This window comes from Gymnoscopelus braueri (genome assembly GCF_963280865.1).
Source record: "Gymnoscopelus braueri genome assembly, chromosome: 22".
Taxonomy (NCBI): domain Eukaryota; kingdom Metazoa; phylum Chordata; class Actinopteri; order Myctophiformes; family Myctophidae; genus Gymnoscopelus; species Gymnoscopelus braueri.
This window is the reverse complement of record NC_137624.1, coordinates 41,771,744-41,798,854: the sequence shown is the minus strand read 5'-3', so window position 1 is coordinate 41,798,854 and position 27,111 is coordinate 41,771,744. Positions and strand designations below refer to the sequence as shown.

The 27,111-nt window shown below is 42.1% G+C and overlaps 2 protein-coding genes across 2 annotated transcripts in view; both read right to left on the bottom strand.

Annotated features, from left to right (window-relative positions):
• The window catches only part of LOC308079033 (scavenger receptor cysteine-rich type 1 protein M130-like), a gene marked incomplete at its 5' end in the record, with an annotated part of 79,621 nt that overhangs the window by 22,247 nt on the left and 30,263 nt on the right, over window positions 1–27,111 (bottom strand). The gene's annotated exons all lie outside the window — the stretch shown is intronic.
• LOC308078246 (scavenger receptor cysteine-rich type 1 protein M130-like) overlaps window positions 26,826–27,111 on the bottom strand; it is a gene marked incomplete at both ends in the record, with an annotated part of 18,976 nt that continues 18,690 nt past the window's right edge. Inside the window, one exon of the mRNA XM_080419366.1 lies at window positions 26,826–26,871. Within this exon, the coding sequence (XP_080275492.1) occupies window positions 26,826–26,871 (46 nt within the window). The remainder of the gene's footprint in view (window positions 26,872–27,111) is intronic.

The window sequence follows — 27,111 nt, the reverse complement described above, 5'->3', positions numbered from 1 at the left end:
CCATGCCACACCACAAGACAGAAAGGTTTCTGTGGGAGGGACAGCGAGCTGTCCCAGCGGCATGAACTTATTCACTCCTCCTGCTCTGTGGTCCCCAGGTCTCTGTGGTCCCCAGGTCTCTGTGGTCCCCAGGACAGCACACAGACACCATACTGTATGGTTTATAACCCAAAATGTGATGAGCACGCATGTGGATGTCAGGTCTTAGGAGGATACAGTTGATTATATATTAGTTATAGAAATAAGTATTTTTGCTAATAGGCCAACGTTTGATAAAATCATTGAAGCTGAAATTATGTACAACTTATGTGCTGCCCTATAATCAATGATTAATGTGCTTTGAGTTATAAAGATAATAACTACACTCACATTCACAGCTTGGTTCTTTAAACTTACATGAAATAGAGTAAATTAAAGTGGGTCAAACCATGTGAGACCTCAGTCTATTTTAGGAGTGTTTATGTTCCAAGCTGTGTGTTGGTGCAGGTGGATGTGGTCTGTGGTTACAGAGAGTAGCTTACACCAGTGCTTCTCTAACTGTTTCATTTCAAGGACCCCTACATTAATTTAACCACGGACCCCCATCTGAAAATATGTGGTGCCAAGGAGGGACCCCCATACCACATTTGTGGTGTCAAAAATGTAAAAGAATATATATATATTTCATGATTTTCTTTTAAATAGCCGATATAGTGTTAAAATGATTTTGATATATGAACACATTTTTGCTGGGTAAACCCACTCAAGGTACCCTGGGGGTCCCCGGACCCCACTATGAGAACCCCTGCATTAGACTACACAGACCACCATAACTCTGAGAGTGTACAAATGGAACCAAATGGACCCATAAGGGTCCATTTGGTTCCATGTGTACACTCTCAGAGTTACAGCCCCAAAAGGGTCCATTTGGTTCCTAACTATCAAATCATTTAGCTGGAGACCCCCTGGCACCCCCTCAAGGACCCCTGGCTGTCCCCGGACCACACTTTGAGAACCACCAGCTTACACCTCTCTGGGTTTTTAGACTAGTATTAGTGTTCGTCTAAAAAAAGGTTATTTAGAAAAAAAGTGTTTACCTGAAAACTCTTAAACCACAGGATGTTTAGACAGTCATCTCTGCTGTGGTACATGTTTTTTTCTCTCTTCTTCAGTTAAGCAGAAAATGGTTCCCAGAAAGAGAAGGATTTATCTTGTGATCTTCACACCTTGAGAAGTGTGTTGGTTTATCTTCATCTTCATCTTCATCATGGTGTTTGGCTGCAGGGTTGTTGTTTTAGGCCTTGGTGCCTGTCATTTGCTTGTCATTTAAAATGTGCAGGTTGGGGGACACGGCACTGAAGGGACACTTGTCTCTCTCTGTCCCCTGGGTCAGAAACTAGGGGCCTGACACCCTATAGCAAGGGTGATGCAACTTTGATGATGAGATGGTTACTATATATTTCCACACTCACTCCAGAGCAGTGGCGTACGAAGGGGGGGGGGGGGGAGGGGTACTCGGGGAAAAATCTCGGGGGAAACAAGTTAACAACAACACTACACTGACTACAAAACTGAAACACGTTAATAAAAACAATATGCAAGTATAATCAATCAATAAATTCTTCAGCGGTGGTCTCTTCATGTTGTAGTTTAGTAATGAATGGCTCAAGCTGCTCTCAGAGCCCCTTTTATGCCAGGTGAGTACAGGTGATGGCCCAGACCCCCACCCCTGGCACTCCTGGTACCCCATGAAGACAAAGGCATACATTTGCATCACTATAGGTCGAGGGTCGCTCTGCTGAATGGATACGGTGGTGATTGGCTGCCTGCCCGCGTGAATGGACGAGGAGGCGGGGCTAATGGTCCGACGGCCACTATTTTGTTTGGATTTTTTTCTCTGCCTGTTTTTCAGTCAGTCTTTTACCTTTTTTTTTATCTAGGGGAGGCGAGATTTTAGTTGGGCAGGGGGCCGCCTGCCCTGCCTCCACGGTGGGTACGCCACTGCTCCAGAGGGCCACAATGCATATACTGTCGGGCAGACACCTCTTATCTCCTTATTTTAACTTCTTTCGTAAATGTATGCCGTACTTCGTCATTCTATGTCACACAAAAATAGCAAAAGTAGCAGATCTACAAGCTCAAAACGCGTCGCAGCCCGACGCGTTTTGAGCTTGTAGATCTGCTACTTTTGCTATTTTTGAATTGGAATCCTGAAAAGTTACATTTTTATTTAATTTCAAATGCATTTAGTTATACTTATGTTAACTTCATGAACTTAAACACAAATACGTTGGAGGAAAAAAAAGACGATAGAATTGTAATACTAGTCATTAAGCTACTAATATAGACTGAAGTAGTTAAAGCGGGCCGCATTAAGTGAAGGTGGGGGCCACATGTGGCCCCCGGGCCGCCAGTTGCCCATGAATGCCCTAGAGGCTGATTCTGTTTGTTTTCCACTTCAGGTGAAAAACTACAGGAGGGTAAAAACATGGCAGGCTGCATCACACTGACCTTATCCAAAGACATTCCAGAACAAGAGACGACACTCCCATCAAGTCCCATTATAACAACCAGCTCCCTCTGCCTCCGCCATGTTGGAGTGAAAGAGACTTCCTGTTGCTTCAAAAAACATTACAAAGTCATGCTGTACAAACAATAACTTGTTTTTATTCTGTTCTACTATCATATATGTAATGCTTCTACAGGACTGTTCTTTGTTGAACAGGGAAACAGTATTATAAGTATGCATAACACTATAATTATTTACTCATTTATCATATTTATGAACGGATCAAAGCAGAAATTAGTAACATACTGTATACATTCAGAATGTCAGGGTGCATGTGTGCGTGACCGCGCATGTTTATGTGCGTGTATGAGGTGTTACATTAACATTAATTCAGAGCATCAGTGCTTGGCTTGTGTGTGCTTGCACCTGCGTCTTACAGTAGCCTGTCACCAAGTATTGGACCCAAGAGCAGAACCACACAGGCAGGCGGATGAAGTTCAATGATGACTTATTAACAAACTGGCATTAAAGCAGGACATACAAGGGTAGAACACACCATGACAATAACTATAATCTGACAAAACAACAATGAACTCAGGTAGCTTTAAATAGACACAGACTAACAAGACACAGGTGAAACATAACTACAATCAACATAGGGATTGGCTGGGGCACAACAGGACACAGGTGGAGAACATAACTAATCAAATGGAGGTGAGACAAGACAGTTAGCAACAACTAGGGTACACAGGAAAATACAATGATCCTGACAGTAGCCTAACATTCATTCAGATTTTAATTCATGAAAAAACTAAAATGTTGAAACTCATGGATTCTTAATCATAATGTTTAATAAATTACGTGTGGATGTTTAATACATATTAAAGACATTGTCGTTAAATGTTAGAACTATTGTTGAATGATTACTAAAGACATCATGGTTGATACATGTTAGGGCTATTGTTTGATCAATATTAAAGACATCATGATTTCTTTGGTTAAAACTAAGTGTTGAATACTGATACTCGTTGCTATAGACTAGAGTGTTTGTTCAGTAACAGGAGTCTCTATGTCTCTCCAGCTCTTTATTAAACAGAAAATACATTTTCAGGTCAGGATAGAAATGTTAGCCAATCAGGATAGAGAACTCAGTCTGGAGAAAGATTAAACAAGGACATTGGAAGTGAGTGATGACACAAAGAAATGAGCAGACACAATTGGAACTGGAACACTATAACAATGAACATTGAAAGTGCTTGTAAAAGTTTTATTTGCACTACTAATTTGCTGGTTTATTGGTACAGGGTTACAATAAGAGGGAATTTTCCTTTTAGTGCACTGGCCATGGAAACCATTCCAGTCATCCGAATCGCCCCAGAAAGGCCACTAGATGGCGACCTAAAACCACAAATAAAACATGACAGTGCAGGTCCTTTGTGATTAAAGCCAGCTACCTCTTTGTTTTGGCCACAAGATAGAATCCTATAAGACCATAGATGGATCTCAGGTTGAACCAGTGAGCCATCCTGTGTTCCCTATGATGTCATCTGGTTACTTGTAGTCAGTGGTGGAAAGTAACGAAGAACATGTACTCAAAGTACTGTACTTAGTACAATTTTGAGGTTTTTGTTTTTGTACTTTACTTGAGTATTTCCAATTTAAAATACTTTTACTTCTACTCCACTACTGTACATCTCAGAGGCAAATATTGTACTTTTACTCCACTACAGTTATTTGAAAACTTTCGTTACTAGTTACTTTTTAGATTTAGATTATTATTACAAAACATACAGTAAGCCCTATATACATTTAGGCCATTTGAAAATAGCCGATCTACAAGCTGTGAGCTTGTAGATCTGCTATTTTCATAAGATTTGTATACATGGGACATTCTGTATAATGACCACTTTCTACTTTTGGTACTTTAAGTACATTTTGATACCAATACTTTTGTACTTTTACTCAGGCGCTGTAGTGTCTGATATCCAGAATCTTAACATACAAACACTAGGAGACAGAACTGCCTTGTTCTCTCTTGGCTTGTCAGCCTTTAATAATCAGGTAACAGCTGTGTGCCTTTAATCACATACATATTCAAAAATAGCAGATCAGAAAGCTGCAGTCTCTGTGCTGCTTAGCGTTTGCATGTGCAGCATGTGTTGCAGTGTGTGTGTGTGTGTGTGTGTGTGTGTGTGGGGGGGGGGGGGGGGGGGGTCAGTGGTCTAAGAGCAGAGCAGTGGCTTTTTACTTATCTCATCATCAGGTGGTTTCTCAGTAAATTCACACCTTTCTTGTTGACTGGAAACAAACATGCGTCACTTCATGTGCTTCTGAAATGGGAAACTCCACACAAACCACAGTAAATGCAGCTTCCAACTAGAAAGGGTTGCGCCACAGAGGGCAGATCTCCGCCAGGCTTGGTGGCCTACCCAGGGCTGTGTAATGTTGCTTATCCAGAGCATAGTATCAGCTCTAGCCTGATTTTGTGCTTTTGCATTATAGGCCAAATTAACCCTACACTAACAATGGGTGAATTTGATGCGAAGAATTGTAATTACTAATGTAGTGAGTAACAATCAAAATGTGATTTATGTGATTTTCATAATGTTGCTGATGTCTGAGGTGGGCGGGTCCTTGGGTACCTTCAGGATGCTCAGTGACGTCATAGAAGGTAGGTTTGTTTCCCTGTCCCCCCATCCCTGTTTTTCTCTACAGGCAGGTCTTCGGGTGAATTTCACCCAACGTTAGTGATATGAGGGTAAAACTAAATCCCATACACCCACAATGGTCAGCTGATGCAATTAGACTGTGCCTTCACTCAGGGCCGGTGCTAAGCAATTTGGTGCCCTAGGCAAAAAAAATCCTGGCGCCCCCCCCCCCCCCCCCCCCACCGCACCACCGTACCACCGTTTTCTAGTGGCGCCCTAGGCAACTGCCTACTCTGCCTAATGGCCGGCCCTGCCTTTACTGGACAAGGCTCATGTCCCAGGAATGGGTGGACCAAAGGAGAAGTTACCAGCCCCATTACATTTTTTAAGGAATATTGTTTTAACAATACTTACAATTTTCACAGATTTTGCAGCTTTTTTATAGGGTCCCCCCATTATGTTTTTTTGGGCGGTGAAACCGCCCCTTTATGTGAGGTTTGGACCCCCCCCACCCATTGCACCCCCCAACCCTGCGCTGTGATTGGCCACCATTGTACCCCCCTAACCCTGCACTGTGATTGGCCAATCAAAGTCTATTCAGGACTGTGATTGGCTAGTGAAACATGACACATGTGCATAGCCCTATAAATAGGACTATGCACTTAAAAAAAACACATTAATGTTTTTTTTTAAGTTAGGGGTGTACAATGGTTGGTCCACAATATTACTTTTCTTTAAGTGAACTTCCATCACTGTGATGACCACTGTGACCACACCGCCCACTTCACACTGGGTGTGATTTTTTTTTTTTTTTGTGAAATTTCATATTGAAATATTAAAGAAGAGAACCTCAATTTGTCATGTTTTGTTGTACTTTAACACATTCACTGCCAGGTATTAATTAATTAATCCGCCTCTGCCATCATTTACCTTATTTTGACGATCCACAGAGACCCACGGAAGCCACGATGTGGACACGGATGTAAACAAAAGCTGTCTGGGGGGAGTGGGGGAGGGGGAGGGTCTCTATATCCACCCTTCTGGATCTCTTCTATGTTATCGGCAGTTGAATATGGCTCATTTAGGGGGTAAATTAACTGTTTTCCATGTAAATTCAGTTTTCTTTATTACAAAAAAAGGTATAGTGAAAACAGACGATCTACAAGTTTAACATGTTTATTATAAAAACATGTAAACATATTTCAATAACAACTACGTTTTAATGTTAATAAAAATGGAAACATTTGTAAAAAGGTACATATAATAGCCTACTAATATTGGTACAAATAATAACTTGTAATATATTCAATGTACAGTAAGGGATACATCATGGAAATAGCAACAACACTGTCAAATACATTTCAACATGAATAAATTAAACTAAACTGCTAATAGTATTTACAAACACAACACATCAGGGCTTTGAAAAAAAGACACCGTCTTTGCTTTTTTTTTTTTTTCTTTTTTTTTATCCCACGATTTTGTAACCCTATTTTTTACACCCAGTGCTAATTGTCTATGTAATCCTGGGCACTACCTTCCCTCTGCCAACCTAGGGAGGCCAGGGCCGAGCTCATGCCTCCTTCAATGCATGAGAGCCAACTGACCTTCTTGTCACCTGACAGGGGAGAGTTTCCCTGGTTGGACGTAGCGCGTGGAAGGAACACGTTATTCCAACCAGTTCCTTTCCCCTCCATCAGGCGCCCCGGCTGGCCAGGGGGAGGCAGTATAGTGACCAGGATTACTGCATGTTTTTGTGAGGGTACCTACCCTAGGAGACACGGGGAGAACATGCAAACTCCACACAGAAAGGTGGACCCCACCTAGGGTATGGGCACTGATGACGCGGAGGAGAGAACACGCCCCCAGCGCCCACAGCGTCCCCTGCGGGAATCGAACCCAGGACCTTCTAGCTGTGAGGCGACAGCACTACCGACTGTGCCACCGTGCCCCTCGTCTTTGCTTTTCTAATCCAGTAACATATCATCATAAACCAGCTCAAAGAAAACCAATTATAACAATAGTTTAAAAATTCATGGCAGTCGGCAGTGAGTTACTGCAGTCTGCCATGGTTTGAGTCAAACTATTGACAAAATTGAAACTTTGTCACAAGATAAAACAGATAATTAACAAATAGTTAATTCTTAGTTATAGCTCAATTGTAATCAAAAATGCCGTTACTGCACTGTGGATTTGTAGAGAAGTATACTTCTCATACAAAATTTACAATACCATACATACTATATTATGTCCTAAAAAAATACAATCTTACAACAAATGCATGGAATCTCTGTACGTATGTACTGTACGAATGTGTGTCTGTAATCCACGTATCTCGAGAACCGTTCCACCGAACGACTTCAAATTTAAAAGGCTCTGGCCAAATGAGACAATTGATTTCCATGGCAACCCCAGTCTAAGATATCTGACGTCACCATGACTCAGCCATAACCATATAACTACGCCTAACCATATACGCCCAAATATGGAGTGTGTTGTTTAACCTCAATGTGTCGTCATGGCATCAGCAAACAAATCAGTCAACTTCATATATGGGCACAAAATACTTTGTGCCCATATATGATATACTTATACGTATGCCTTATACTGATTAAATCAGGTATCAACCGGGGAAACAGTCTAGTAACAACATCAGTAGGTCTAGTATTTACAACATTAAAAAATAAAATACAACACAGTCTCATATCATGGACTATCTCAGTAGAGCCAGCTTAGCCAATGTGTGTCATTATCTATCATTCGATCAAAAGGGCTGTCACCATTACAATATTTAAGTTGACGATTAATTGTCATACAAATAATTGTGATTAACGATTTAATTGTGTTTTTGGGGTTGAACGTTGAAACATACAGTATGTATATATGTATAATAATACAAATGTAATTTCAGTTTGGCCTTTTAGGATTCGTAATAATCCATTCACACTCTGCACAGGGCAGATTATGACAAACTAGAAAAAGTGCTCCTCGGAGCACAGGTCTCCACCAGGTCATGTAGGTTATTGTGGCCTCCTGGTGGCGCTATATTAGGCCAATGTTTAAAGGGTGCCATTTCTTATTAGGCCTTGCACGGTAATCGGACACTGCATATATGGCTTGAGACATTTTGTGCAAAAAATGTGTTTTGCTAAATAAGACCTGCTGGTGGCGCTATAACAGGCCAAAGTTAAAAGGGTGGCATTTGTTCCTCAACATAGTGTGAAGGTGCGTGCAGAGTTTGACCGCAATCGGACGGTGCGTTCATGATTAGCGGAATTTTGTTCAAAACAAGCCACTACTGCAAACTTTAGATGTGAATCTTAGCCAATGAGAATGGAATATGAAAAATCAAACACATCCGTCTTGATCACATGACTATAGAGATCATGTGTACCGATTTGCGTGAAAAGTGGATTAAATCGGAAGGAGTAATATAAGTTTTACTTAAGTCGGCCTCCTGGTGGCACTATAAAAGGCAGATGTGAAAAATGCAGGGCAAAGGTTTTTCCTTGACCTCTAGGGAGTGCACATACAAAGTTTTACACAGATCTGTGCAGTTATAGGTACAAACATGAATCGGCCTGTTATAGCGCCACCATGAGACTGATTTGAAAATGTTCAAGTGCCATTTCTTCCTCTGCATAGTGGGAAAATTCATGATTTGAGGCATTTTGTTCAAAACGGAGTACTCTTGCAAACTTTGGAAGCCATTTTTAGCCAATCAGGATGTAATATGAAAAATCTGAAAGACTGGTTTCGTTTAATGACTATAGAGATACTGTGTACCGATTCGCGGGATTTTTTGACAAAATCTGTAGGAGTACTGTCAAAAAACATGTTTTGCACAAATTGGCCTCCTGGTGAAGCTATAAAAGGCCCATGTGAAAAACATGTGAAATTCGGAATTGGCATCCAGGGAGTGTGTGTGCACAGTTTCGCTGCGATCAAGGCAACGGTGGCGGAGATTAGCTGGTCACAGACGGACGGACGGAAGGACAGACACACACGGACGGACGGCGACGGACGGACGGACGGACAGGGAGACAATTACAAACTAGAAAAAGTGCTCCTCGGAGCACAAGTCTCCGCCAGGTCAGGTAGGTTATTGTGGCCTCCTGGTGGCGCTATAATAGGCCAATGTGAAAAGGGTGCCATTTCGTGCCTTGCACGACAATAGGACACTGCATTCATGATTTGAGGCATTTTGTTCCAAAAATGTGGTTTGCTAAATTAGACCTGCTGGTGGCGCTATAACAGGCCAATGTGAAAAGGGTGGCATTTCTTCCTGGGCCAAGTGGGAATCTCTGTGGAAAATTTCACGGAAATCGCATTGGAAGCCAATTTTAGCCAATCATGATGGAATATGGAAAATCATACAGATCCGTGTTGATCACATGGCTATAGAGATACTGTGTACAGATTTGTGTGTTTTTTGGACAAAATCTGTAGGAGTAATAGCAAAAAATGTGTTTTGCAAAAGTCGGCCTCATGGTGGCGCTATGACAGGCTGATCTGAAAAATGTGGGGCAGAGGTTCTGCTGTGGCATCCAGGGAGTGTGTGTGCGCAGTTTCACAGCGACCGGACCAACGGTGGCGGAGATTAGCTGGTCACAGACAGAAGGACGGACACACACACACACACGGACGGACGGACGGACGGACGGACAGGGGGCAAAACATACTCTCTCGCCATGCCTTTCGGCCTGGCGGAGACAACAATCAGGCTGGAATGTGAAAAATCTGGCGGATCGGACGGATCCGTCTTGATCACTTGACTAAATCATTTGTACTGATTTGCGTGATGTTTGGACAACATTTGAGTAATATTAAAACAAGTATAATAATCGGCCTCTGGCGCTATAATAGGGCAATGTTGAAAGGGTGGCATTTGTTCCTCAGCGTAGTGCGAATGTGCGTGCAAAGTTTCACCGCAATCGGACGCTGCGTTCATGATTTGCAACATTTTGTTCAAACTTTAGATGTCAATCTTAGCCAATTTTAACCACTTTAAAGGGTTAGTTCAGATTTTTTGAGTATTTTCTGTAGGAAATATTTACCATTAATGTAGTGGTTGCAAAGGTATTAATTGATTGCCCGAGTCCCGTGGTCAGAGTTATGGTCCGGTTCTGATGAATATGAAGTAGTTCCGGTAGATTAGTAGATTTGGTGGGGGCCGCTCATTAAAAATAAATTCATTAAAAAAACTAGCTTCATTTGTATTGTTGACCTATTTCTACCATATAGAGCAAGTTTCGTTCAACTTCGACCCCTCTGTCATATGGTACTAATGTTTGTGTCCAGAATCACTGCGCCGCGGCAGCCTAATCACGCACAAAACATATGACACAAAAAATAGTACCATGTGACAGAGGGGTCGAAATTGAACGAAACTTGCTCTATATGGTAGAAATAGGTCAACAATACAAATGACGCTAGTTTTTTTAATTAATTTATTTTAAATGAGCGGCCCCCACCAAATCTACTAATCTACCGGAACTACTTCATATTCATCAGAACCGGACCATAACTCTGACCACGGGACTCGGGCAATCAATTAATACCTTTGCAACCACTACATTAATGGTAAATATTTCCTACAGAAAATACTCAAAACATCTGAACTAACCCTTTAACCATTATTTTATACTTTGGCTATTCAAAAATAGCAGATATACATTAGATCTTAACCACTTTAACCATTATTTTATACTTTGGCTATTCAAAAATAGCAGATATACAAGCTCATAGCGCTGCACCGAGTGCCGCACTATGAGCTTGTAGATCTGCTATTTTTGAAAAATCTTAAAAATGTGTGCAAATCTTTCAATATATATATATAAATATTTAAAGTGAAAATTTGCAACTCAAAGCTTTGCTTCTTGGGGGGTCCCTGGAACAAAATATTTTGAAATGGGGGTCCGCGGCCAAATAGATATCATTTTGAGGGTCCTTCACATGGAAAAGTTTGAGAACCACTGATATTATAGCCAAAAAAATACTGTTAGGATTGAGAAGACATTAGAATCCCCAGAAGCAAAGATTTGAGTAAAAAAAAAAATATATACATATAAAGATTTGTTATTTGTTATATTCACAAATGTTCACGATTTTAAGAATAGCAGATCTACAAGCTTGCTGCGCTATGAGCTTGTAGATCTGCTATTTTTGAATAGCCCAAAAAAATCTAAAATGACGCAGACACGTGTCACCACGTGAAACCATTCAACCCGGATTGAATGGTTTAAGTGACGTCAGCTGGTAAGTGCTTGAGGGTGAGAGGCTGGAAGGACTCCTAATGATATAAAAGGAATGGGACGTACAGCGCTTGATGATGATGAGTCCTTCATTCTTGACACTTTACATCACTTTTAAAACTCGTCCTGTCCTTATTTACAGTCAGCGTTAAAGGCTGTGATTATTATTATATTTACGTTATTGTCTCCACCAGGCCAAAAGGCATGGCGAGAGAGTATGTTTTGCACCCTGTCCGTCCGTCCGTCCGTGTGTGTGTGTGTCCGTCTGTGAACAGCTAATCTCCGACACCGTTGGCTTGATCGCAGCGAAACTGTGCACACACACTCCCTGGATGCCAATTCAGAACCTTTGCCCCAAATTTTTCACATGGGTCTGTTATAGCGCCACCAGGAGGCCGATTTTTTTCCAAAACATTTTTTTTGACAGCACTCCTACAGATTTTGTCCAAAAATCACGCAAAACGGTACACAGTATCTCTATAGTCATTAAACAAAGCCGGTATTTCAGATTTTTCATATTCTATCCTGATTGACTAAAAATGGCTTCCAAAATTTGCAGGAGTGCTCCGTTTTGAACAAAATGCCTCAAATCCTGATCACAGCATGCAATTTCCCTGCAATTCTGCACACACATTCCCACTATGCCAAGGAAGAAATTCCACTTCAAATTTTTCAAATCAGCCTCATGGTGGCGCTATAACAGGCCGATTCGTGTTTTTACCTATAATTGCACCGATCTGTATAAAACTTTGTATGCACACTCCCTAGAGGCGAAGGAAAAACCTTTGCCCTGCATTTTTCACATTTGCCTTTTATAGCGCCACGAGGAGGCCGACTTATGTAAAACAATTTTTTGAATATTACTCCTTCCGATTTTATCCACATTTTACGCAAATCGGTACACATGATCTCCATAGTCATGTGATCAAGACGGATGTGTTTGATTTTTCATATTCCATTCTCATTGGCTAAGATTCACATCTAAAGTTTGCAGTAGTGGCTTGTTTTGAACAAAATTCTGCAAATCATGAACGCACCGTCCTATTGCGGTCAAACTTTGCACGCACATTCACACTATGTTGAGGAACAAATGCCACCCTTTTAACATTGGCCTGTTATAGCGCCACCAGCAGGTCTAATTTAGCAAAACTTGTTTTTTGCACAAAATGCCTCAAACCATGAATGCAGTGTCCGATTGCCGTGCAAGGCTTAAGAACAAATGGCACCCTTTAAACATTGGCCTGTTATAGCGCCACAATAACCTACCTGACCTGGCGGAGACATGTGCTCCGAGGAGCACTTTTTCTAGTTTGTAACTATATCTCCCTTCCATCTACCTTTGAGAACGGAGAATGGTAATGTTTGTTTACATTAACCGCGACTAATTTGCGACCGTATGAAACTTAGCAGAGTAAGAACCAAAAACACAAGAAACACAGCAAATATTGATTCTTCTAGTCTCGTCATAAGCGGGTGTAGGGGGTCTCCAGGTTGGGGGTCATCTTGGACCTCAGCTGTGATGTCAGGGTGTGTGTCCACATCATCATACACCTCCTGTGGATCCTCTACCTCATAGATCACTGCATCTGCACGCACGCACGCACGCACACACACACACACACACACACACACACACACACACACACACACACACACACACACACACACACACACACACACACACACACACACACACACACACACACACACACACACACACACACACACACACACACACACACGTAAATTATATATACAATAATTCCACTTCTTTCTTACCCTAACCCTGCTCAGCTGTTTCCAATGCTAATTTTCCATTCATTAAATGTAGTTTACAATAATATCTGTAGATGTGTACGCAGGTGTCCTTACAGTACACATCACTGTGTTCTGTAGGATACGCTCAATTGGTTATCTCCTCATGATAGGAGCCATTTTCATTGGTTGCTTTTAAATGCATTTACTTGCTCATTATTATAGTCATTATTGTCTCATTATTGCCAGGCCTGACAGCCTATAGTGCCACCAGGATTACTCCTACAGATTTTGTCCAAACCTCACACAAATTGGTATTGTCATTGTCATGTAATAGTCATGTAATCAAGACTTTTCTTTTTTATTATAACTTGTATGATGTTTTGCACATATTGTATATTATTTTTTATCTTTAAATGTCTCGATGAATTGAATACACAGGCCCTCAATGGAAATAAGCCCTGGGCTTTTTGGGTTATCCCTTTAGCATTATTTTGTATAAATCTGTACCACCGTGCCTTTTTTGCAAACTGTTAATAAAGTATTCAATCAATCAATCAATCAATCTGTCCAATTTCTCATATTCCATCCTCATTGGCTATGATTGGCTTCCAAAGTTAGTTGGAGTGGCCCGTTTTGAACAAAATGCCTCAAATCATGACCACAGCGTCCGACTGCCGTGAAACTTTGTACGCACATCCCCACTAGCCCATGGAAGAAATGCCAAAAATGTTCAAATCGGCCTAGTGGCAGCCAGATTCACATTTTGGCCTATAACTCTTGAACCGTAAGTCATACAATCAAAATAAAATGTCCCTTGGATTCCTTGGATCATTACAAAACTCCCCAAACTTCCCATGGCCATTTCCACCCGTTTTCCACCAGGTTGCGTTTTCTTTGCAAAACAGTTTTTGCTACAACTCCCACCGATTTTGTCCAAACCTCACCCACATATGTACACATTATCTCTGTAGTCATGTGATCAAGATGTATCTGTCAGATTTCACTGATTCTATTCCGATTGACTAAGATTGGTTTTCAAAGTTTGCTGGAGGGGCCCTTAATATAGAATTCTGGTCCACCCAATTGATTTTGCAACAGCAACAGCCCACTTCACGTTTTGGCCTATAACTCTTGAAGCTTATATGGTACAATCAACATATTTATCCCCCTGGATTCCTTGGATCACTACAGAACTTATAGGCCCTGTTTGTGCCAGAATACTTTTTCCGCCATTTTGTGTTTTCCTAAAAACACACTTTTTGCTACTACTCCTACAGATTTTGTCCAAAACACACACACGTTGGTACACATTATCTCTGGGGTCATGTGATCAAGATATATGACTCAGATCCCATTCCAATTGGCTATGACTGCCTTCCAAAGTTTGCAGGCCCTGGGAATGCAATCCGGCCTGCATGGAGAACCTTTCTAGTTATTAATACTATTATTATTATTATAATACATAAAGGTGTAACAGTGGCTCCAACTTTCCTGCATGTTGAGTGTTGGTGTGCTGAGGTTGTGGGTTGAGGACCACGGTCACTTCCTCCTCATGGATGACATCATGAGACAAGGAGGAAGTACTTCCTGCATCGTTCAGAGTCTCTGACCTGCATCCTGCTTCCAACATGACGAGAGAAGACAAGCACAAGAACTCACACTCACATCAACTCTAACAACTTTATTTACCCACACACTGTTAGTTTTATCTCTTATCTCTGCTCTCAAAAAAGCCCTGTTATACAGTGATACTGTATACAGTACAGTAAAAGTGGTATTATACAGTCAGTGAGACAGAGTTAGATAATGAATGTGTATCACTGTCTGATGGATGTAAATATCACTCACCAAGTTGATGTAAGACTTTCATTTCATTTGCAGTGATGCCAATCTCCTCATATTCAACACCTTCATCCTCTTTGAATTTCTGTGAAGATGTTCTTACTACATAACAACACAGTTAGAAAACGACTGGTGCAAGATGTCAAATAAATAAATATAAAAATGTCATTTCTTTACTGTTGTACATTCACAAGTAAGACGCGCGAACGCTGGAAAATATTGTGTATTTACGGACTTGTAATCCGTGTTATTTCACCGTGATGGGGAGAGAACATTGACTGTGTGTGTGTGTGTGTGTGTGTGTGTGTGTGTGTGTGTGTGTGTGTGTGTGTGTGTGTGTGTGTGTGTGTGTGTGTGTGTGTGTGTGTGTGTGTGTGTGTGTGTGTTTTGCAGGCTGTTGTGCATTTTAATCAGAGCATTGTCTAAATTCCTGCACTCTGGCACCCTCTGGGGGCCAAAGTGCATGCACACAGAGACTGTCACACACACACGACCCGAGCACGGTTACATAGTAAGCTCCACTTGGTCGGAGGCGCGGCTTCGCCGTGCCTCCTTCCGCGTTCGCAACTATCATTGGACTTATATTTGCCACAGCAGAGCATTATTATTATCATCATCATCATCACTATTACTACTATATAGGATAAAATCTTTTCACAACATCGCGCACACACACACACACACACACACACACACACACACACACACACACACACACACACACACACACAGTGTATCTGTCAAATATCAGTTTCTTTTTTCAAATGACTGGAAAAATATTAAAACATGTCATTCATTGAATTTACATGACATGATGTTCAAGCCTCCTATTGACACAGTTCATATAAAAGAGAACATTCTATGACTACAATCACGTTCATAGAATACATTAATATAACATTACTCACAGTTGCTGGCCTGGCCTGGAATCAAACCTGGACCAACCAGGGCCTCCGGCTCTGCAGACGTGCTCTCTAATGATTCTGCTATGACCGCTATGAATATACAGGATGGTATTTAGATAGATGATACTGTAGGTTTATTGTTTACCTGGCATCCTATAGTTTATTTGACACACGACATTGTTCTCTCTGAACTCTACTTGTGTAATTATTTACCTTGTGATTGTTGACTGTAGTTAATGCTTACTCTGATTACTCTGATTGCTCTAAAAAAAAGCCCTGCTATACAGTGATACTGTATACAGTACAGTAACAGTGCTGTTATACAGTCAGTGAGACAGAGTTAGATAATGAATGTGTATCACTGTCTGATGAGAATGTAAATATCACTCACCAAGTTGATCCAAGACTTTCATTTCATTTGCAGTGATGCCAATCTCCTCATATTCAACACCTTCATCCTCTTTGTCTTTTTGTGTAGATTGTCTTACTAGATGACAACACAGTTAAAAAACTACTTATGAAAAACTATTTATTTACTGTTGTACATGCAGTATTACTGAAATTAATATTATTATTATTGTTATGTAGGATAAAATGTCTTCACAACGTGACATGCACGAGCACGCACACTAAATGACAACACAGTTAGAAAACTATTGGTGAAAAAATATATGTTTGCTGTTGTACATGCAATATTACTGAACTTAATTGTTATTATTATCATCATTATTACTATTTAGGATAGAAATATCTTCACAGCGTGGCGCACACACACACACACACACACACACACACACACACACACACACACACACACACACACACACACACACACACACACACAAACTTCATAAAAATGACTGTGAACAGTCACATCATATAACATATTACTGATGTTCAACATTATATTTTGGCTCTGGCAACGATAAAACTAAAATCATTGAAAAACATTTGAATTGGTATCTATCTACTAGAAACAACATGATGTTATGTGTCCAAATACTGGCCTCTAGTGACCAGATAGTATTACTTCATCTGCACAAGTACATTCAGGGCGGATTCAGACTGGGTCCGATTGATTCGAATCGTTCCCGAGTACGGATGGCCTCTCCCAGCAGAGCCAGCATTCACATTGGCCAAGATTCTTGCGCACCAGAGCACACTTGCATATATACCCCCGGCCCCGATCCTATAGGTGGCGGCATGCACATAGTGGTTCGCCAGTGGACACAGACGTCATCAACTATGCGACAATGTTTGTGCTGGTCGCGCATAAATATGCTTTTAAATACGTTGAAAGCAAGGGGGCGGGGTTGCGGCTGGGGAGAGAGTCAGCGTACTGAGCGCAGTGAGCGCACAGAAGTCAAGGCACAGACGGCTGTGTTGTTGACGGACAACGGATGCACGCTTATGAGAAACAACACAAATAAAACCTGGTGAAACACTTGTGTGCATTAGCGCAAGATGAGGATAAAGGAAACATTCAGTCTAAATGTCCAGTTTGCTAACCTTCACAACTACTACTACTTGTATTTGAAACTTTAAATTTCTCTAAATATTATAAACTTTCACGACAGCTTAAGTACAAAAATATATCATTTATGAAAAGGCAACTATAGTAGCCTATACAGTGAAGTCGGACTGCATGACTGAAACCTTGTATTGTGAATTGTACTTCCATGTACTGTTTCTCATGTCTTACTAAATAAAGTACATCAATCAATCAATCAAACGTCTTTTCTTTTTTTACTCTCTTGGTGTGGGGATTATCTGGCACATGTATGTATCTGTTATGAAAGAGAAATTGTATCATGAGTGAAACGCTATAGTCCTTGGGAAACCATAAACCTACGTAGGCCTACATCTAAATGAGTCACCATATTTACTTACAAATTTCAAATGACAAAGCCTGTATATATATATATATATATATATATATATATATATATATATATATATATATATATATACATATACATATACATATACATATACATATACATATACATATACATATACTTATGCCGGTAAGATCAAAATATGGTCGTAAACTGCTTTGTGAATAGGGTTCACTGCTCCTCCTGCGGAGTGCATTTCCGCTTCATCTACGTGGGAAAAACGCCATAAATTCAGGGAAGAAGCAGTTCAATGCCCCTTTGCCGTTACTTCACTGTCAGCCACTCAGCCTGCGGTCACAGCAGTCAGCTCCGCTCCAGTGTGTGTCGTGTTAAAATAAAATGGATTCAATAGCATTATTGTTTGTATTACTTTGGAGACTATGCCAAGAGCGATCCTATCGCCCACCTTCCTACATGACCAGCTATGCCTTTGCAGTCCAGAGGCTGAGATCTGCGCGTAATGCGCGGATGCGCATTGAGAAATGCGTTTGTGTCAACTGTACTCGCTGACTACTACTCGCGCTCGTCACCAAGGTGAGAAACATACGAGTTGTTGACCAGAACGTTTATTTTCATTTCCACAATGCTTTAGAAAAAGTGTGAAGTTATGTTATTTGTAATATCCCTTCAGATGTAACTTGGTGATATATTGTTGTGATAACCATCTGAATCATCAGCTACTGTACTTTCATTATTCTCAATTAAACTAGAAAACTACTTGTACACTATTCAAAATAATATATATAAGTATACTACATGTACATATACAGTATTAAGTAGTTTATATTCTTCTTCAGGACAATGGGGGTTGAAGAGAGGTCTGGGGCATGGTGGCAGCTTGTCCTTGCATCCTGGGGAGATCAGCAGTGGCGAGCAAATTTCAGGATGAGGAGGGCCACCATCATGCAGCTGTGTGACTTTCTTCGCCCACATCTGGAGAGAGATGCAACCCAACTCAGAAGTCCAGTGTCAGTGGAAAAACGTGTGGCCATATGCCTCGTGAGACTGTCGACCAACACACTCTATAGACTAATCTCCCATTTATTTGGTGTTGGCATATCAACAGCCTGTGAAATCTGCAATGAGGTCATAACGGTAATTGTGGACACGTTGCTCTCAAGAACCATTTCAGTACCCTCCGAACAAGAGTTCCACACAATAATTGAAGGTTTCCGTGACCGTCATGGTTTCCCACAATGTGGAGGGGCTATTGATGGGACCCACATTGCCATACTATCTCCACCAAACACCCCTGCAGACTACTATAATCGTAAGGGGTTTTATTCAGTCATACTCCAAGCTGTAGTTGAACATCGGCTCAGATTCTGGGACATAAATGTGGGATGGCCAGGTCGGGTGCATGACGCTAGGGTTTTTGGAAATTCCAGTGTGTATGACAGGGGTCAGAGTGGCACACTGTTCCCCAATGTCACAGAGAGGATTGCAGGTGTAGATGTACCAGTGGTGATGCTGGGTGATGCTGCCTACCCACTCCTCCCCTGGTTGATGAAACCATTCCCCGAAACTGGTGCAACTCCTGCAGAGAGGAATTTCAATTACCGGCTCAGCAAGGCACGGATCATTGTAGAGAGGGCATTTGGCCGTCTCAAGGGAAGATGGCTCTGTCTCATGAAAAGATATGACAGTAATTTGCAAAACATCAATGCCACCATCAAAGCCTGCTGTGTACTTCACAATTTCTGTGAAGTACACAATGAGGCTTACGAGGAAGAGGAGTTGGACCTTAGTGCAGAGTCTGCGGACACTGAGGATGAATTGCATCGCCCTCAGGCGAACACAGAGGCCAACGCCACAAGGGATGCCCTGTGCTCTTCTTTTTCTCTATGAAGAAAAGTACAAGTACAGTTGACACAAACGCATTCCGCAACGCTGCCTGTCTGTTGTTTAATCTGCGCATCCGCGCATTACGTGCAGATCTAATCCTCTGGACTGCAAAGCCATAGCTGGTCATGTACAGTAGGAAGGTGTGCAATAGGATCGCACTTGCCATAGTCTCCAAAGTAGTAATAATAATAAGAGAAAGTTCACTTTTGGTTATTTAAAAAGAGTCTTATTTTATGTATTAATTTATTAGCCCTACATGGGAGAAACGTTAACTTTAGAGCGTTCACTTTTGGTTATGATTTAAAAAGACTGTAGAGCAGTTTGTGTGCAGATTCACCTTTTTTATTTTTATTTATTTATGATTTGTGGGTCCAGCACTGTGTGTGAAGAAGAACTATCCTGCCTTTGTTCATATTTACAATAAAATTAATATTTTCCAATGCAAGATCAGTGTGGTTATCTGCTCTATATTGTAATATCAAAAATAGCAGATCAACAAGCTCAATCTGTCGCATTGCGCCGCATTTTCAGCTTGTAGCTTGGCTATTTTTGCTACTTTTGTGTGACACTGTAGTATGACAATAGGGCATTCATTTATGATGAAAAAGCATTAAAAGTTGCAATCTGGCGATACAGGGTTTCTTCCTAACAGCAAAGATATGTAGTGTTTCGAGAGAACCTCTTGTGATTTCACACTAATAAGATTTGATAAAACACTTAGTATAGAGAAATACTGGTCAATGACCCTGTTTTATTCCAAACAGCCAAGTCAGCCAAAACAATCCTTCATGTCCTTCAATAAAATAAAATAAACATTTGATCAAAACATTGTAACAAATCATAACAGCATGAACAAAATGTTCATGTGAAATATGTAGGCTATTTGCCATTTACATTTCTTACTAAAGTAATATTGAAGGCACACATTTGAAGCATTGTGATTGTAGCCGTTGTTTACATTCATCCTGGAGCTAATAAGGACACAGCTATGAGGGAATTACACCAGGCGATCAGTGCACAAGAAAAAAAGCCACCCGGACTGCGCAGTCATCTGCCTAGGCGACTTCAACCGGACAGACTTAAAAAAGGTCTTTCCCAAATTCCACCAGCATGTCGCCTGCAGCACCCGTGGTGACAATATTCTTGACCACTGCTACACGCCCTTCAAGGATGGATACAAAGCTCTCCGCCGCCCACCGCTAGGAAGCTCTGACCACTACGCCATCCAGCTGCTACCTGCCTACAAACAGAGGCTAAAAAGGGAGCCGGTCATTGAGAAGGAAATCCGAATCTAGTCTGAGGACACAGACGCTATGCTACAATCCTGCTTCTACCAGACTGACTGGGGGATGTTTAAGAACGCCGCTGGGAATAACATCAACGAACTCTCAGACTCAGTCACTGGCTTTATCAGTAAGTGCATAGATGACATAGTCCCAAAAAAGACAGTTCGGATCTATCCCAATCAGAAACCATGGATGGACAGCGGAGTACGTGCATATCTGCATGAACGGGATGCTGGTTTCAAATCTGGCGACGTGGAAACGCGCAACACGACGCGCGCGGCCCTAAACAGCACCATCAGGAAGGCGAAAAAGGCCTACACAAAAAAGATGCAAGACAAACTCAGCAATGGCGACATCAGGAGCACATGGCAGGCGGTACACACCTTGACAGACTGCAAAACAAGAACCAGAAGCGAGGTGAACCCGCCTGCCTCCCTCCCCAACGAACTGAACACTTTCTACGGCCGGTTTGAGAACAGCCCCAACCGCGGCAGCCAAGCGGGGCCATCAGCAGCACCAGCAGAGGAGAACCCTCTAACCATCTCGGAGAGAGAAGTGCGTACAGCCTTCGCACGGGTCAACATCCACAAGGCAGCCGGACCTGATGGGATTCCAGGCCGGGTCCTTAAGGCATGTGCAGACCAGCTGGCGGGTGTCTTCGCTGACATCTTTAACCTCTCCCTCTCCCAGGCTGTGGTCCCTGCAGGGTTCAAAATGTCAACCATTGTGCCCATTCCCAAAAAGGCCAAAGTGACATGCCTGAACGACTGGAGACCTGTCGCTCTCACCCCGATCGTCAGCAAGTGCTTCGAGAAACTGGTGAGGGAATACATCAGCTCCACGCTACCTGCCTCGCTGGATCCGTGGCAGTATGCATACCGCAAAAACAGATCCACCGACGACGCTATTGCCATGGCTCTCCACACCGTCCTCTCGCACATGGACAACAAGCTGCTGAAGGACAAATATGTACGTATGCTGTTCGTGGACTACAGCTCAGCATTCAACACCATTGTCCCAGCAATACTTGACAAAAAGCTCAGAGACCTAGGGCTACACCCAAGCATGTGCGACTGGATACAGGACTTCTTGTCCAACCGACATCAGGTGGTGAGAATGGGCAGCATCACATCCGACCCCCTGACCCTCAACACCGGAGCACCCCAGGGATGCGTGCTGAGCCCTCTCCTCTACTCCCTGTACACGTATGACTGCACAGCCACACATGTCTCCAACACCATCATAAAGTACGACAGTGATAGGCCGAATCGTCAACAACGACGAGTCTGACTATAGAGAGGAGATCAACTCACTGGCACGCTGGTGCCGGGAGAACAACCTCTCTCTTAACGTCGACAAGACCAAAGAACTGATCGTGGACTTCAGGAGGCCGCGGAGAGACCATGCGCCCATCCTCATCGACGGTGCTGCAGTGGAAAGGGTCAGCGAGTTCAAGTTCCTCGGAGTACACATCGAAACTGATTCTGATTCTGATTCTGATTCTGAGGAGGACTTCAAATGGGAGACGCACACCACACACGTGAGGAAAAAGGCTCAGCAGCGACTGTACTGGCTCCGCCGCCTGAAGAAGCTCGGAGTAGGACGTCGCATCCTCAGGCTGTATTACAACAGTTCGGTTGAAGGCATCCTAACAGGCTGTGTCACGGCCTGGTACGGGAACTGCACTGCCCGAGAAAAGATCAGCCTACAGCGAGTAGTGCGATCGGCAGAGCGGATAATGGGAATCGAGCTCCCAGCGCTCCAGGAACTGTACAAAAAGCGGTGCGTGGTCAAAGCCAAGCGCATCATCAAGGACAAGCACCACCCAAGTCACAGACTGTTCAAACCCCTACAACGACCGCGACCGGGCAAGGGGCTCTACCGCAGTATCAAGAGTTCCACCACCAGGCTCTGGTGTAGTTTTAATCCGGCTGCTGTCAGGATGCTGAATGAGGCATAAGCCTTGTTCAGCAGCCTGACAGCAGGCGGTGCAAAACCTTTCTGGCTCTTCCTGAACACACCTGTGGATTATACCAGGGACAATGACTTGGACTTAGCTCCCCCTCGGACACACCTGTGGACTACACCAGGTACAAATGACTTTTTTGCTGCACTCCCTCATGGAGCTACTTGCGGATTATACTAGGGTCAGTCCACCCTAGGTGGACACGCACTGACCTTTTGCACCTTAATCCCATGTATAACGCACTGACTTTTTTTTGTCTTTTTTATTGTGCTCTTTTTTTTCTCTAAGCACCTTAACGTCCATATGTATATCATGCACAGTATAAGTATAACATGCACAGTATACATACATTGCTGCTATGCTCAGGCACCTTAGTTTTTTATTATCTCAGGTACTTTGTAAATATGTAGATAACTTGTCTGGCCTTCTGTTGCTCTCTTGTTTTGATCTCCTTCCCACTTGCCCCCCACCCCTCTTCTTCTCCCCCCCCCCCCCTTCTTCTTTCTATGGAAATTAACGTTGCGATGGGAACGATGTACAAAAACGAATTTCACCCACTTCTTTACCTTGTAAACCTGTGATGTGACAATAAAACTGATTCTGATTCTGATTCTGATTCTGAAAATAAAAAGACAACATAAGGACATGGTATGCAGTACCAGATTTGTAAATGTAAACAACTCAAAGTAAACTACTCAAAATGGGAGGTGGTTCTGACTGAGGGAGCAGTGCTGGGTGTGGCTGTACAGTCCCAGGCGTGAACAACAGTCTCGCTGGCAGTGAGGGCACTTGAATGTGATGCTGCTCTCGCCTGCTGATGCTGATGTAGGAGATTGTGTTTAAAAAGACTGAGCAGGTTGTGCATGGAAAACAGTGGGAGCAGCATGATGGTAAGCAGCAGACTGGGTGTGAGGGGGCATTGGGCAGCAGCTCTGCATTTCTGAAGGTTGGTGGGGCAGTGTATTGCATGGAAGATCCTGGACCCTGGTATGAAGGAGGTTGTTGCTGTGAGGAGGTCTGCTGCTGCTGGGAGGAAGGCATCCTGTCAAGCAGTCTGCCCATCATCTGCATGAACATAATGATGGTATGAAGTACATGCACAAATTAACAAACTCTTGATCAAAATATTCTCACAGTAATAACAGGCAACCAGAAATTGTGTGTGGATCTTGGATGAATCTTCATAATCTCTTTCAGGCAGTGGTGTAAAGTACTAATGCATTTACTAAAGTATTGCAGTGTTTTTATTTATAGTTGTAATCCACTACAATTATTTGACAGCTTTAGTTTTAGATTTTAAATGTTTTCATTCAGATTTTAATTATTCATACATTAGTATGTATTTATTTTGTATTTATTGAAATATATGAATTTAGTAATACTAAACATACATTAGCTGATCAATAATTGTGCATTATTATAAGTTAAGATACCCAGCAGCACATACAGTAATTTAAATCATCCCCAGCTTTATCAGCTGCAACATTAACGTAATACATTAATGCATCACTAATGATTCTGCATAATGAGTACTTGTACGTTGGCTAATAGCCCTGAAACATAACTGTCATATCTCATGCATGTGTGCGTTCGGATTGTACGTTCAGATTTCAAATATAAAGTGCTTACCCCAAAGCCACGGATGTAACAAGTTAAAGCGCCCGGGTCTAAGTTCCTGTATCTTACATATTGTTCAATAAAAAGCATTTTAATCCGATCGGCGGCCATGTTTATAATGTAGTTATAATGTATCACAGTGCAGTACACCTCCCAACCGATAGGGTCGCATAGTTGAAAGCATAATGGAGGAAATTCTAAGCAAATGGCCACCGATCGGATGAAAATGCTTTTTATTGAACAATACGGAAAATACGGGTACTTAGACCAGGGCGCTTTAACTTGTTACATCCGTGGCTTAGAAGTAAGCACTTTATATTTGAAATCTGAACGTTTATGTATATGTACGTGCACCATTTACCAAACCAGGAACAAGTGACGCTTGTGCCAGACAAGCATCATGTGAACCATGGCTAGTTGGTTAAGTACTTTTTGATGCCAATACATTTGTATTTTAACTCGAGTAAAATTAAGGATACAGAGATTTGCTTATTGCAGTATTGCTAGTATTCCTATAGTTCAGATCCATTTAAACACATTTCACCACAAGACCCGCACACACAAGTCCCTCACTTGTACTGAGAATATTTTAATGGTAATGTTAAATACTATTACATACCGCTTGTCAGGCTCACGGATGGACTAAACAGTCCTGTGCTGCTCTCCTCGGATACATTGAAGTCGGGAGGTGGAGGTGGAGATGCTGATGCTGATGATGCCGATGTAATGGAGTTAATGGACGTGAGATGGGTTGTTGTTGTTGTGACTCCAGAACATCAGGCGCACTTGATGGTTTGTGGCCAAGTATACTGTCCACCCTATCAAACCATACAAATTTGTCCTTCTCGTCCGTTGAGCTGCCGGATTTGTGCACTGCAACCTTCACTTTGTGATATTGCAATCTAATTCGTTTTACGGGGGGTAAAACATACTCTCTCGCCATGCCTTTCGGCCTGGCGGAGACAATTAACATATCGATATGATGTTTTGACCCTGCTATTGACAAATTGCACAAAGAGAATATCCTATGACTACAACCACTTAAATAGAATACATGAATATCAGTGCCGGATTTATAGGAGTTGAGGCCCATGGGCTAGAGAAATTTTCAAGGTCCCCATTTGCGGGACGCATGCACGCGCCCCCGTTCGCGCGCGTTTTGGGCGGATTGGGTTAGGTTTTTTTCAGTTTTTGGTGAATTCCAGTAGGCTATATGCTCCGTCGTACGACCGTGTCACGTGGCCAAAATAACTGATCTACAAGCTGACAACGCGTCGCGATGGCGTCGCGTTGTCAACTTGTAGATCGGCTATTTTCGCCGTGCGACACCTGGCAACGCGTTGTGAACTTGTAGATCGGCTATTTTCGCCGTGCTGTTTGTTTTCATACCGTGGGACAGCGTGACGTCACAGCACAGCTGTGCCATATATGGTCTAATCAGGTGCGGACTGCAGTGCGGAGTGATTTATTAATGTGATTAGGCCTGTGCTATGATGCTGGTTTGAAGCACGGGTAGATAGCTATTTCAACCAATCAGATTGCTTGGTCGGAACTACCTGTTGTATAATATAATGTTACTCACTATTAACAGTAGCAGGTGTTCTCACACACAGGCTGAGGAGAATCAGCTGCAGCACAATCACAAGGACTGTGACAATCCTAAGGACCTCCAGTATATCCATCCAGAGTCCAAATCCACCACCTGAGTAAATGAGTCATCATCACTATCATCATCATCATCACTATCATCATCACTATCATCATCATCAAACATAATCATCAGAATTGGTTCACTCATCAGTGTCTAGGGTAAAATCACAACAAATGAATAGCTAGGAAAAAGTACACATTTCGTTTAACAGTATCAGTTGTTTGTGAACTGCTTATGAAAGTATGTGTGGTACCTTTACAATAGATTTCAGCTGGTTTGACTTTCTTACAAGACTTCTGGTGGACACAGTCTCTGATGTTCAAATTATCTTTTGTGCAAACCAGAGCCATTTCCAGGTCCTACAATCAAAATCAAAACTACTTTTAGTGTTTGAGAGTTTTTTTCCATCAGGAATGTCACACAAAAAAATCTGTCTTTCATACAAAATAATGTACAGAAGAGACCGGAGCAACAAGATGTCTTATGATGGCAATGAGACCGAAAAACAAAGAAAACAAAACAGTTGTTTACCTCCTCTGTGGATTTCACATCTGTCATAATGTTCTCTATGACTTCACCACAACCAAGCTCCTTGCAAAGCAGGTTCATAGAATCCTTTGTTACATTTAGGGGACACACATGCTCCCACTTATCTTGGTATTGGACATCAAGTATGCCTCCACACTTCTCCATGGTTCTGAATCTGATGCCACCTGTAACAAGTGAAATGAAAAACCTACGATATTGCATTGCAACTTTTGAATGGATAAATATTAGTAGCATATATAATAGGAATGAATTAGCATAAGGAGCAAGGGGAAACAGTACACGAAAACTAGAAAGCTAAGTTCATGGGTTAATATAAAATGTAGTTCCAATAGAGGTCTTTATCCACTTCAATGTCCAGATTGCCTGTTTTACATTAATAAACTATGCAGTCTCATATAAAAAAA